The 13,321-nt window shown below is 34.3% G+C and overlaps 1 protein-coding gene across 1 annotated transcript in view; it reads left to right on the top strand.

Moving 5' to 3' along the window:
- Nucleotides 1–13,321, top strand: part of EYS (eyes shut homolog) — a 718,715-nt gene that overhangs the window by 573,240 nt on the left and 132,154 nt on the right. Inside the window, exon 38 of the mRNA XM_066314978.1 lies at nucleotides 6,124–6,277. Within this exon, the coding sequence (XP_066171075.1) occupies nucleotides 6,124–6,277 (154 nt within the window). The remainder of the gene's footprint in view (nucleotides 1–6,123; nucleotides 6,278–13,321) is intronic.

Below are 13,321 nucleotides of genomic sequence, written 5' to 3'. Positions count from 1 at the left end.
TAGTGATGTGGCAGTTCTCTATATTGAAATGTTTAATATACTTGTTAGTTATGTCGATTTCAAGAGAAGTTATTTGCCCTTGAAGAAGAATTTAAGGAAGGTTATGGGCAGTACTTTGAGTATATATGGCATTTAGTGATTTTGTTTGCTTCATCACTGCAAAGTAATTTGGCTCCAGCCAAAGTTAAAGTAAATCTTGCCATCTACATAACCCCTGAGTGAGCAGCTCTGTGAACTAAAAATCTCAAACTCCAAACAAAAAAAAAGAAAAAAAAATTGAAGATTCTCTGCTATACTCAGGAGGAAATTGTGTTTTCTGAAGCTAAAGGAGCTAAGTTTGTTCCATCTGGAGAAGAGAAGGCTCTGGAGACACCACACTCCAGTCTTTAAGTGTTAAAAGAATGCTAACAAGAAATGTGGGGCTGAACTTTTTAACAGCTGTTGCAATAGGACATGGGGTAATGTCTTTAAACTAGAAGAATATAAATGTAGATTAGATGTAAAAAGGAAATTTTTCACAATGAGGTGAGCAAGGTCCTGGAATAGATTGCCCAGAGAGGTGTTAGATTCCTCATCCCTGGAATCATCCAAGTCAGGTTTGACAAGAATCTGAGCAACCCAATCTGGTCAAAGACATCCCTGCTCGTAGCAAGAGGTTAATTACATGACCAGTTCATATGGTTATATGTATTTTCTTTCTATATATGTACTTATCCTGCATCTAACCTAATTAGATATCAAAACCTAATATAACCTCTTCAGCTATTAGTTTATACCATCTATGGAAAATTGTTAATATTATATTTTTCAGGTGTTTGCAGAGATTTTGTTTCAGCAGCATTTGAGGACTTCACATTCTTTAGAATATATACATCTCTGCTTTCTGGATAGATAGAATAACATTAGTGGAGAACCATGCAGTTTTTCCAGTTACCCATATCTGCCACTTCCATGGACTGTGTCACAGTTCAATTCTTATCCCTTCATGCACCCAAAAAGGAAGAAAAAGTGTGGGTCAGGATTAGTGGTATGAGTTCAGTTGTCACCCTGAAATTGAGCTGGGTTAGCTCCAGGAACTTGACATAATTTTTGTATATTTTCACACAGTGAAAACTCACCTTTCTTCTTAGGTTCTCAGTAGATGTCATACTTGCATTCTCATTCCCTTTGTTACCCCTGAAATGGAATTTTAACTGACTTTCAATATTCCGCTCTTTTAATTACCATTAGAGTTTCTATTAAGGTTAGATTTCTGTTAAGCTAAATAAATAAATGAGTAAATAAGTAAAACTTGGATCTCTGCCTGGCTGTGGAATACACAGAAAGTAATTGATGACTGTACATCTTGTAGAATTCTGATACTGTGTTTAACATTATATAGATCTTTGCTTTACCTTTCTGCTTTAACAGTCTCTGTCCCTCTTTCTATAGCACCAATTTCTTTTCCTTGTTTTTACTCTTTCTTTTTTTTTTTTTTGTTCTGTCTGTTCTGTTCCCCGATAATTAGATTCCTTTCCAAATGTTACAAAAGTTTGTTATGATGGTTCAGATCAAAGTTCTTATTTAGTTTTACATGAATGTAAAATAAAATATTATATGAATTTGTAAACAAAAATCTCTCCAGTGTTTTATGAACGAGCTCCATGTGCCTATACAGATTATTTTTAATTTTTAAATTATTTCTGTATGCAGGCATGAAGATCTTCTGTTGGATAAATATCCTTTGTGAGTTCCCTTATATACTTTCTGTATTTCCTCCGTCCCCATTTTTTCTCCCTGATCTGTCTTTCATTTTCATTTCTATTGACTACAAAAGAGAAGGTGCTGTTGTCAGCTCTTCCATTTATAATAGTAATGCAATTCTTGCCTTTACTGCACCTTTTTTGAAGCTGTGTTACCATCAAACATCTGAGCAATGAACCATCAGCAGAAAACCAACTTGAGGCTATTGCACTCACTAGGTACACGAACCACACACATCTAAGGGTTAATGTTCCCAACATTTTTTAGGTTCTCTTAATTAGGCACATTAGCAATGGTTTCATAATTATGGTTACAATAGGCTTTACAAATTCATAAAGCAAAAACCTTTCTACTTGTCAAAATAAAATTTAAATAGAAAGAAAACTGCAGTGATCTGCTTCTTTTAGATACACTTTACTAGAAAATTGTTACACCTTTTTTTTTTTTTTTTTTTTTTTTTTTTTTTTTTTTTTTTATTAATCCACCTTCAGATTACACATTTTACAAACACACCTGTTTTTACCTGTGGTGTGAGGTTACATCTGTTTTTCTGGTAGATAATTAGTAAACATTTAATTACAGGGAAAAATCTAAGACAAGATGCTACTGATACACAAATGAATTTGAAACATAAGTGTGCATGAGAAGACTATTTAAGTCAAAACCATAAGGAAAACATAAAAGGGTTAAATCTTGCATCTGTCTTTACCTAGTACATTAGCCAGTGAAGAACAAAAAAGATCTGTGCCTTCTTCACCTTTTCATGTCATGTGCCTTAAAATAAGAGAACAGAACACTTACATTATCAATGCATTAGTTCAATGCTTTTCAGCAGTTATTGCAATTATATATATGCAAATATATATAAGACAAATGAAATAAATATAGAAAATACAGCATATAAGCTTGCTTATAGGCTAACCAATAGGCAGAATATGAGAATCATTATATATGCTAGGCATGTCACTTTAGTAAATCATACCATACTGTTGTTAAAAATAATTTTCCTATTTGATGCTTTTATTAGCAAGAATTTTATCAATGGTTGGTTGAAATTAACAAGTAATAAGGACTTGTAGACATTTCCAAGAACAGATTTTCTGTTGAAAAAAATGGAGAAAGGGATAGGATATCATAGAAGCCTAGGTGTGATTTATAGAAAATTACTATACATATATTTGTCTTAATACAAAGAAAAACATATTTATATTCTTAATAATTATGTTTTCCCTAACTATTTCAGTATGTATTCAAGAAACATCTGAATGCTAACAGTAAATGGACTAAAACTGAAATTTTTGCAGCAACCTTGTGTTTAAATTGTTGATAGAATGTGACAATTACATTTGTGCCAATAAAGATTAGTCATCATTTGAGAAGATTTATTTGTTGACTACAGAATGCATTCATAAAATTTCTACTCTAATTCCTTAATTATTTTATTTGTTTGCATGATTAAATTTCATCAACATGGCAAAGCAAATTGTGACATTTAGCCACAAAATAAAATAAAATGCTAGTGATCATAAAAACTTGATACAGTTGTAAAGTTTTACTTCATCATTTTCACTTTTAGCAGAGTCAGCACTATGCTGCTCAGAATCCCTTCAAGGTAGATTGTTTAGCTTCTGCTATATATGGTAGCCTATAACTTCTGACAATTGGATTTCAGATATCACAGCCCATGTTTATAGCATTCCTTAAGGACAACAGCTCCCTTTTCATAAGTTGTGCTCATAAATTATTTCCTGTGCTCTCAGAAGCTCTGTTCCCCAGATCTTCCCAAATTCCCCTTACCCTTATGAAACTAAATAGGGGCATTTCAGGCATTTCTGTTGTAGTCTCTGTCTATTTCAGCTGGCATTTTCAAGCTGAGCATTTCACAGTAGCCTTCCTCTGTGTCAAAATAGATTTTCTTTCTTAATAAAGCTTACCCCATATTTTAATGGGACTTCAAATCTTTCTTTTAGATAGGCAATCATTTAATCCCAGTGGCCTCTTTCTTGTTGTCATATTGATGTACAAAAATTACCTTCCAGCTAGCAGTTTTCTGAGAAAGGATGATTGCTGAGATCTGAATTCTTTAGCCTGAACCGCTCACATAATCTCTACTAAGGTCAAGATAATTTACCCCTAATATTCAATGAGATTTTTAACTCAGATATTTCCTGATCTCTGTCTCTTCCAAGAACCTGTCTGTCTATTTATGACTTGGGCTTTTCCTATGAAGGTAACTTCCGTCATGTACGCCAGGCAGCATATGCTCTGTCACATTGCCAGAACAAAATTCTCTGCCTCTTCATGCTCACTGTAGAAAGATTGAAAGGGCTGTCCTTCCAAACGATTTCATACCACCTAGCAAATAATGTGAAGAATGCTGTTAGTCCCCTATAAGTGTGTCTTAAAAGTGCTCCCTAGACTGAAGTTCAAGTAGCAACACTCACTGAAGTTTCAAGAAGTAATGGTGCCTTTGGGAGAGCTGTCCCAGATTTTTTACTTTGTTGGTAATAATGAGGACCTTCTTCCAAGCTTTTACTAGTGGGCAACGTGAATAGACAGTCACTGGGAGAAGGGAAACAAGCTGTTCATCTATAACCTCACTTTTTCAAGACATGTTATATACATGTACATATACATCCATTTCATTCTCTCTGAATCAATGTGACTTTCAGATCTATTTACTGGTATAAATTGGAAATGCCAGGAATAGCATGTGCAGGGAGGGGAGAAGATAAGGAAACAAATAACACAATATGTGCGTATGTCAGCTATGTGAGGGTTAAAAAGCAGTGCAATAGTGCAATATATTTTGAAAGAGAATTATCAGACTGTTGTAGAAGGAAATTGTAAAAGCCAAAGGCATGAAATCTAGTCAAATTAAAATAGCTTTAGAGCTAATTAGGTACTCCGAATACAAAATATGTCTAAGCATAAAAGACTTCAGTAGGTCATCAGGATTCGTAACAGACTAAAGAAATGAAATGTTGACTAGAAAGCTGCTCTCAAGGATGGAGTTTACATTGTGAACTGCTTCTGCTAGGAACTATACGAAAGGAAATGATCAGGCAGTTGCAAGTACTGTTGTCCCTGTCTCCTAAAAGATCATTGTTTGCTTTTTGTTTTATCCTCCAAAATAAAGTCGGTATTTTTATTTTTTTTTTTACAAATTAGTATGTTTTCTAAGTCCCAAGTACAGCCTCATCCTTTTTGCCTCTCTGAATAAAAATATTAAAAGATATTCTAAGCCGTGGTCTCCTCCAGCAGCTCCAGCCGTGGGAGGTCCTACCCAGCACCTCCAGGCTCCTACCCAGCAGCAGAAATCCAGCCCAGATCCCAGCCCTCTAAGCCACTCCAGGGGTCTCCTGTCCCTGGTTCATGGCTCAAGACTCACACACCCAAACCCATGCACTCCATAGTTGAGGGTCTCCCAAATGCTGGTGTAAGATTTCTACCTATCTGATACCCATGCCAGCACCCAGGGCCTCCTACTCAGAGGCAGTAGTATGTCAAACAACACATGCAGTAAATTCAGTTTCGTGACCCAATGAGTTATTTTACTTCAGTTAAATGTAGTAAAATACAGTTAAAAAATTAACATTTTAGCCATTTGTCTTAAAGGAGAATAAAAATTCTAAACAGGAACTGTCTTACCTTTTATGAAAAGTAAATACAGTCATATTCAAAGGGCAAATTCACCCAATTTCATTTGAAACTGTAGCTGTAAGTCTTTTTTCTGTAGAGGAGCCATGTATCCTCCATCACTTAGATATAAATATTTTGTTTTCATTTTTGCAATATATTTTACAATATATTGCTTACTTTTCATTTTTACAATATATATTATACTATTAAGTGGAAGTGAGCATATTTTTATTCATATCTTTAAGAGTGCAAGTAACAGTATGTTTGATGTTTTGTAAATAATTTTTCTTCTCTTCAAGTGTGAAATATATCATTAATTGAGAAAGGTAATTTTTCATTATCTTTAAATCTATTATAAGAGATGTTCTCTTAAATGTTTTTGTTTTCTATAATTTATTTGAAAAGCTGAATGAATGTGATTCAGGATTGTTTTTATTGTCACCTTTGTTGACACTGCTGGATAAAGAGAAAAGTTCAATTGATAAAAAGATCTCTGTAAGACTGATGCAACTGCAGTGGTATTAAGTAAATTTTGTCTTTTAGTTATTTTCTTTTACTTTTGACCATTATCAGCTAAATACTGATTATTTTTTCTCAGTCACTCAAGATGAGTCCTGTATATGGACAGAAGAGACTCCAGTGTCATATAGGCATTGTGTCTGATGATGGTGTTCCAGTAGTGTAAAATTGTTCTGTGAGGTCCTTCAGAAGTGTGACTCTCCATTTTTGTTTTTGAAGCTGGTGAAAGAAATTTTGGAGAGCAGTTTCTTCACTTGTATCTTGTGGAGGGAAGACCAACAGCTCGATTAGGCTGTGGAAACTCTCAGAACATTCTGACTGTATCCCTGAACCAATCTGTCAGCACAGGTGTGCTCGTCCCTATCACAGTAAGGTAAGAATTTACCACTGGGCTACACTAAAAGAGTTTTTGTCATTTATATTGAGCAATAAAATGTGATTTCACTTTTGTTGTTTTGTTTTTTGGGGTTTTTTTGGACAATAAAAAGACAAGTCAAGTTGGAAAGCAAATATGGTAAACTTTTTCACAAGGTAGTCATCATTGACTGAAAATGCATTTTAGTTCACAAGGATTACTTCAGTCCTTTGGAGAACTTAGAAATCATTCAAAGTCCAGATACATTTACAGATACACATTAAGTCAGTTTGAAACTGAAACAATTTAAACATAATTTTGGAAGTTACAAATGGGGGTCTCATGTTTTATCCTTATCAATTAAACCGTTGAATAAATTAGATTTGTCATCATATTTAGTGCTAAGACTAATCTATTGTTTAAGATAAAAATTAAAAATGGGCAAGGAAAATCAAAGCAAAATCTGAATATTTTTGTGTTTTTTCTTCTGAGCTGTTGCTCTGTGATGTAAATGTTGATAAATTCTAAAAAGACTGAGGTTTGTTGATCTCAGTACGTAGAGTAGATTGGTATGGGGAGAAGAGAATGTTCAAAGTTTTTTTGTTAGATTGTATGATTAATACATAAGCTTTACCACTTCTTTTAGAAACAAACTTGTTAGAAGATAAATCCTCTTTTCAATATATGGAAGGTTAATAGGAGTTGCCATTTAAGAAACTGTTTTGTTTCCAACTTCTATTTCTTCTCAGCCACAGATCTCTACATCACTCTTTTCTTCATTTAAAACAGGGATTTTTCATTTTATGCTTGGTATTAACATCGAGTATTAATGGAGCAAAGTCACATAGCAGACATTCAAATCTTATTAGCTAACTGTATTTATTATTGGATTTTTTGTACAGATTGTAAAAGTATATAAAATTTACAAAGAAAATTATATCACTTCATCTCCTTTTGATCTAGCTGATAAAGAAGATTTTTTCTCTCAGAAAATGCCTGATAAGGCTATACAACTCAATACTAAGAAACTCTTCTAAATTTGGGGCTTAATCCCAGAGACTTCTCTTGTGTGAGACATTGGTCAGCTAATTGTCTGCACTGCATCAGCTATGGTAGCATTGTCTTTCCTTCATACATTTCAGCCATTAAAATGCTGTACAGATTTCAAACTCCAGTAATATCTTAGCAACAAACGCAGCTAAACAGCAGTTAAAAAATTGATTCTAGATATTCAAGTTTACACTGAAACATTTATTTCCTTCTTTTTCTACCCTAAAATTAACATCTCTGTATTTATGGCCTCATTCTCCTTGTTGTTACACTAAAAAATAATGTCAGTTCAATTTACACATTTCCTTTGTTTACTGGAATTTTATACTGCTATCTTTGAAACAGTGGCATACTAAATAACTTGCAAGGTGTGATTGTAGACTGTGAATAGCAGTTTTACATGAATTTGAGTTTATGGGCTTGGCCTTCCAAACGACTTGTGATTATTCTTGTGAGTCCTTCTAAAATGTAGAGAGAGCAGTATATCCTTCACCAAGCAGCAATAAAATTGTAATCCTTCAGCAATCATCCTTAACCTCTGTCAAAGGAAAAAGCAAACTTGACAAGGCAGTTGTAGCCTCCCAAGATCTTTTATCATAAGATATAAAATATGTACCCATGACAAAACTGTTGATTTGTGTTCTCAGAGGCTGTTGGAGATAGATAATACTATCTGTACACTTTACCTGCAAAGTTAATGTGTGGGAGGTTTTTTTTTTCCCTATAATGCAGTAAAAGAGTCAAAGAGGAGAATAAATTACCATTTTTTGTTACTTTTGTTACTATTTCAAGACTTTTCAACAGGGGAACAATACATTTGTTACATTTGACTTTGCATTGGTTTGGAAGATCATTTTCGACAGTTATTCCAGTTTTGGATACAACTATGACTCCAGTGGTTAAACACCATAATTAACACATCCAATAACATCTAGAAAAGCAGACTCTCTCTTTTTAGAACTTATTCTTTTTCATCCACATGTGCAGGAAACTAATACATTCCCACAGTTTAGAGCTATTGCTTTTTTTTAACTGTATGATTAGGTTCCTTAGATATGGCCATTTTCTCAAACCTGATGAAGATTAAATGAGTTTTAAATGTTCAGTCATTGTCTTTATGATCCATGTGAAACAGCAGCTTTATAGAAGAAAGTCAATAAAGCTCTGATTGCTTACTTTTTTTGCCGTGCCTAAAGAAAATAGAAACCTGTTTCAATGCAGTTTCATTTGTTCATTCTATCTCTGTTTATTTTAGGATGATTTGATTACTGGTTTGAAAATGTGCATTCACTTGAGTATAATTTTTTTGTTATTTCATAATTGAGATTGTATTGGTTTTTTCAGTTAAAGCTTTGAGCACATACTTGAAATGTAGTTTGGATTGGTTTTATGGATTTCTTCTTTAAAGTTATTCAAAGAACATTAATTCAAACACATTTCATTCTGTGAGTGGGTTCTGAAATGCATTTGCCTGATGTAAAATTTGCTCTACTTTTTGGTTAAACTGGTATGAAAGTCATGAGGGCAAATGATGTTTCTTCAATTCAGTGGTTGAAGGAAGGTAAATTTAACAAGAAAGAGATTGAGATAATCAGGTCATCAGGATTTTGATTTTTCTATGTAGTAAAGATTGTCACTTTTAGAATACGTGTACTGATAATTTTTAGGTATCTCTGATTTCTGTCTCTAAATTATATTTTTGTCCGTTCTGCACAGTGATATGATACAGAGGGTCCTTTTCTGTTTGGGAGATTCCAAGCAAGCATTAATTAAAATCTTCCTTGTATGTGACGGCATCACTCTTCCATCTTCTTTACCTGCAGAACTTTCAGAATTTTTCTCTGAATTTTAATGAACATTGTGCCCATCCCCACAGAGCTATATCATGGTATTATATACATTTACATTTCATATCTCCTCCAAGTGAACATATTGAAAGCAGTTGTTTCCAGTTTTCTGTCACACTTTAATCAGTAGTTTGGATGTGAGCATTTACTCATGGCTGAGAAAGGCACCTTTAGTTGTCCTTAAAAGAGTTTGTTTGTTAAATACATTATCCAGTTAATTTGGCCAACTCTCACCTAGACCATGCAGTGGTACAGAAGTTTATTATTTGGCCTTCCAGCTTCAAAACCAGATGGCACATTCTGAACTGTGAAAGTCCTCAGCATGTTTTTGTACCTCCACATGGAAACTTTGGCAAGATGTAATGTATTAAGTACTAGTTCCATTATTATATTATGAGTGTCCATGGTTTTACCTACACTTCTACTTCTTCCCTTTCCACAGAAAAAGAAAACCATTGCTTGAAATATTCTACAAATTTTTTCATGCATGTGCATTCTGAAAATGTGTTTAAAAAAAAAATGTAAATCAATATCCATAAAATATGTTGGCTCATTTTAAGGCATGTTGTTTTCCTATTTAATTTCATTATTTCAGAGATATAAATGTTTTCATATTAGTCCATATTTTTTATTATTATTTTCAGGCATTGGGTATCCTTTGCAGTGGGAAAGTATTACTTACATTAAATCAGTACACAAAAAACCCAAAACAAAACAAAAAAACAGAAAAAACACAAAAACAAACAAACAAATCCACCTAATTATCTGATGTCTTGCTATTGCTTCCAACATTACCAGTTACCTAGAAATACAGGAATTTTTTTGATGATTTGGAAACATCTGAGCAGCAGATTTTGTATCTCAGCAAGTACATAGGGTAGCCTAGGTTTCATGTGCAATACTGAGTTCCAACATAATCAATTATGTGATCAATGGAAAAGTAATTGGGTAAATGACTTGAGACAACTTCATGTGATATCACTGTCATCTTACCACACCTCATAATTTCAAAATTATTTGAAGCTTAACAGTGGAAGCAGACTGGGATAGATATAAGAATTTTATTTTATTGTATGAATTTATAAAATTGTTAAGGAAAACATTTAGATATGGTTTTAAAAAGATGTATTTTACATAATCTATATCTTAATTTTCAATTTTAAGTCAGCATGTAGATGAATTATACCCATGTTATGCTGCATAGACCTGGAAATGCTGTAGGATATTAATTATATTTGATAAATTTTGAAGAAAATTTGTGATCACTTTTAGAAGAACATGTATACAACTGCATGCATTTATGTTTACTGCATTTTCTATAGCAATTGAAAACTTCATAAAATCATCACATTAGCCACTATAAGGTAGGAATGGTTTTGCCCTGTGCACCTATGTGGTGTTTGTTCTCTGAAAGCCTTAATCCTAGTTTCATTAATCAAGCTGTTACAGGTTTGCACAAGTAATCACTACATCTATTCAGACTTAAAAATATTCCCATAAGAGATGAATTAAATCAAGATAATGTTAACAAATTCTTGTATATGCAATTAAAATTTAAAACAGAAATTTGGAACGTTGGAATCAGCTAGTTAAATCATTTCATGTGGCATGTTATCTGGAATAATTCAAATAAGAAATGGATTATCATAAAGAAGATATAAAAGATTCCCTTTTGTATTTCAATTTCAGCTTTTGTGCATGAACAGAACATTCAGTGTGTTTGGAAACATAAGCCACTTTCTGAAACTTTTTTTTGCCTTCATTCATCAGCAGTATGCAATATTTCATCAGTGATCTGTCAAAGCCAGCAAACCAACTGCTATGGCTGTTCAAGCTCATTAGCTACTGACTTGAAGAACAGATGTTTGAATTCCTGTACCCTTCATGCTCTGGGTTTGCACTAGATTTTCATACATTAACTGACCTTACAGGAATGACCCAAGAACAAAAGACAGAATCAAGTGATTCTTTGAGCTGGAAAGGACCTCTGGAGGTCCTTCCAACATTCCTGCTCAAGCCAGCCATCCTGGCTTCAGCTGGGGTAGAGTTTTCTTCTCAGTATTTGGTATAGTGCTGTATTTTGCATTCAAAATGAGGGTAAGGTTGATAACACATTGATGCTGTGGTTGTTGCTTAATCATGTTTATAATGAGTCAAGGGCTTCTTTTTGTGTCTCATACTCTCTCTGTAAGGAGGTACACAAAAAAAATCATTGACTGGTTTTGATGGTTTATTACAAAGTGGCTCACCACAGACCAGTTCACAGTATATCATGAAAATAATATTTTCATCTTCCAATTCATAGTGTGTCATTATACATTTATCTCAAATGAAATGGCTATATCACAAAATTAGTGGTATCTGCTGTGTTTTCTTATGGACAAATTACAGAATTGCATTAAATGTCATTAGTTCGTACAAGGAGGTGTGAGAGTGGGCGGAGCCCCAGCTGCTTTGCCCTGGAGGGAGCCAAGCTGAGGAGTTAAGGAAGAATTTTGCAACTTCACCCAGAGCCCCTAAGACAAAGATAAACGTCCTAGCCACGGCGACCTGTCCGGAGACCCACAAGCCCCCTCGGGATTTTATGTAGATCTGTTACAACTGATTGGTTCTGTACCCTTTTCCTCCCACCCTGGTGTCCCATAAAAACCCCTGGGTTTCCTCTGGTCAGCAGAGGTTCCTCATCCCTGGACCCCTTTCGCTGGTACCCTCTCAATAAAGTACCACCTGCGGAAATTCCACACGAGAACTCTCTCTCTCTCACCACGACCGGCTAAAAGAGGGGCAACTCACAAGGGCATGAGCTGAGAGCACTGAGCTGAAATCACTGAGAGCTGAAATCACTGAGCTGAAAAATCACTGCTCTGCCCGCTGCTGAGAAGCCCCTCTGCCAGCTGCGGAGTGCCCTGACCCCCCAAGGAGCTGTTTCTAGCGAGACATCCTTTGGGGTGGCTGTGGCTCTCTGGGTCCCAAGCAGCGGACCCCATCCACCAGCTGGCATAAGGATGTGTATTCCAAAAGCTAAAACTACTGACCAAAATCAGTGTATTAAAGAAGGTTTGAGGTTCTCTTGCTAGGTGTGAATTTTCTTCAATCTCTTGCAAAGCTGTTCATATCTATATAAATTTTAGAATGTGAACTGTGTTAGCAGTTTGGTACTACAGAGTAGGGTCAGGCATCCAGAGCTCCATATTGAATTGGGCTCTGAGTCACAGGCAAAGTGCTATGCCCTTCCTGGAACCATAGAAGTAACAAGCAAAAGCAATGTAAATTTACCATATTTCAAAGACAAAGCTTTGAAAAAAGATAAGCCTATTGATTACTTACATTATTTAAGAAAAATTCTAATGAGTCATATTTACTCCATCTAAAGTCACCTACTTTCAAGTTAGGTATTGATCTAAAGGAGTTTGTCTGCTTATCTGTGGAAGTACATGGATTTATGGCAAAAATTTAAAAATTAATGCATTACTCAGACATTTATTGCTCACTAGGGCTTTTTGAGACTTGGTTAAAAACTGACAGTTTTTCTTTAGATTTCTTCCCTGAGTGGTTACTGTTAAATGGTGAACATGCTGAAAAATAGAAAAATTGGTTTGCAAAAGACTCTGTTTCTCACAGTCTTTTATATCATTGATAACCCCTTCTTTTGTTACAATTACTGCAGCTTCAAACCTACTTAAAATCCAACATTTTGTTGTATGTCTTAATGATAAAAGAAATATATTTTGTAAATATCTCTAGTGTAATGAAAAATAATACTGGAAAGTGTTATTTGAAAAGTCCTGTTATCATGGTGCGCCTTCCAATCTCCTATCGAACATGGAACTTGAAAAACTGAATTTTGTTGGTAATCTTATGTATTTAAATTTCATGCCAAATCAGATATTCCATTAAATCAAATTCTGTCTGGGAGAAAATGCTGACTTTAAAAAATCAAAAAGATGCTCCAATCATGAACTTGAAATTGACATTGTAAACTCTTATTTACCCTTCAACGTCCTGAAAAAAATAAGAAAGCATCATTTAACCTCTATTCCTGAAGATAACCACCAGAACTTAAACTTTTTAATTGATAGAATAAGGGATGCTACAGATGACTATATTTCATATAGGGAAAAGGATAGCTGTTATTTTTAGCCATATTATCTGTTTTAAGGGTGTA

This window comes from Sylvia atricapilla, chromosome 3 (assembly GCF_009819655.1).
Source record: "Sylvia atricapilla isolate bSylAtr1 chromosome 3, bSylAtr1.pri, whole genome shotgun sequence".
NCBI lineage: Eukaryota > Metazoa > Chordata > Aves > Passeriformes > Sylviidae > Sylvia > Sylvia atricapilla.
This window is presented reverse-complemented; position numbering and strand designations above follow the sequence as displayed.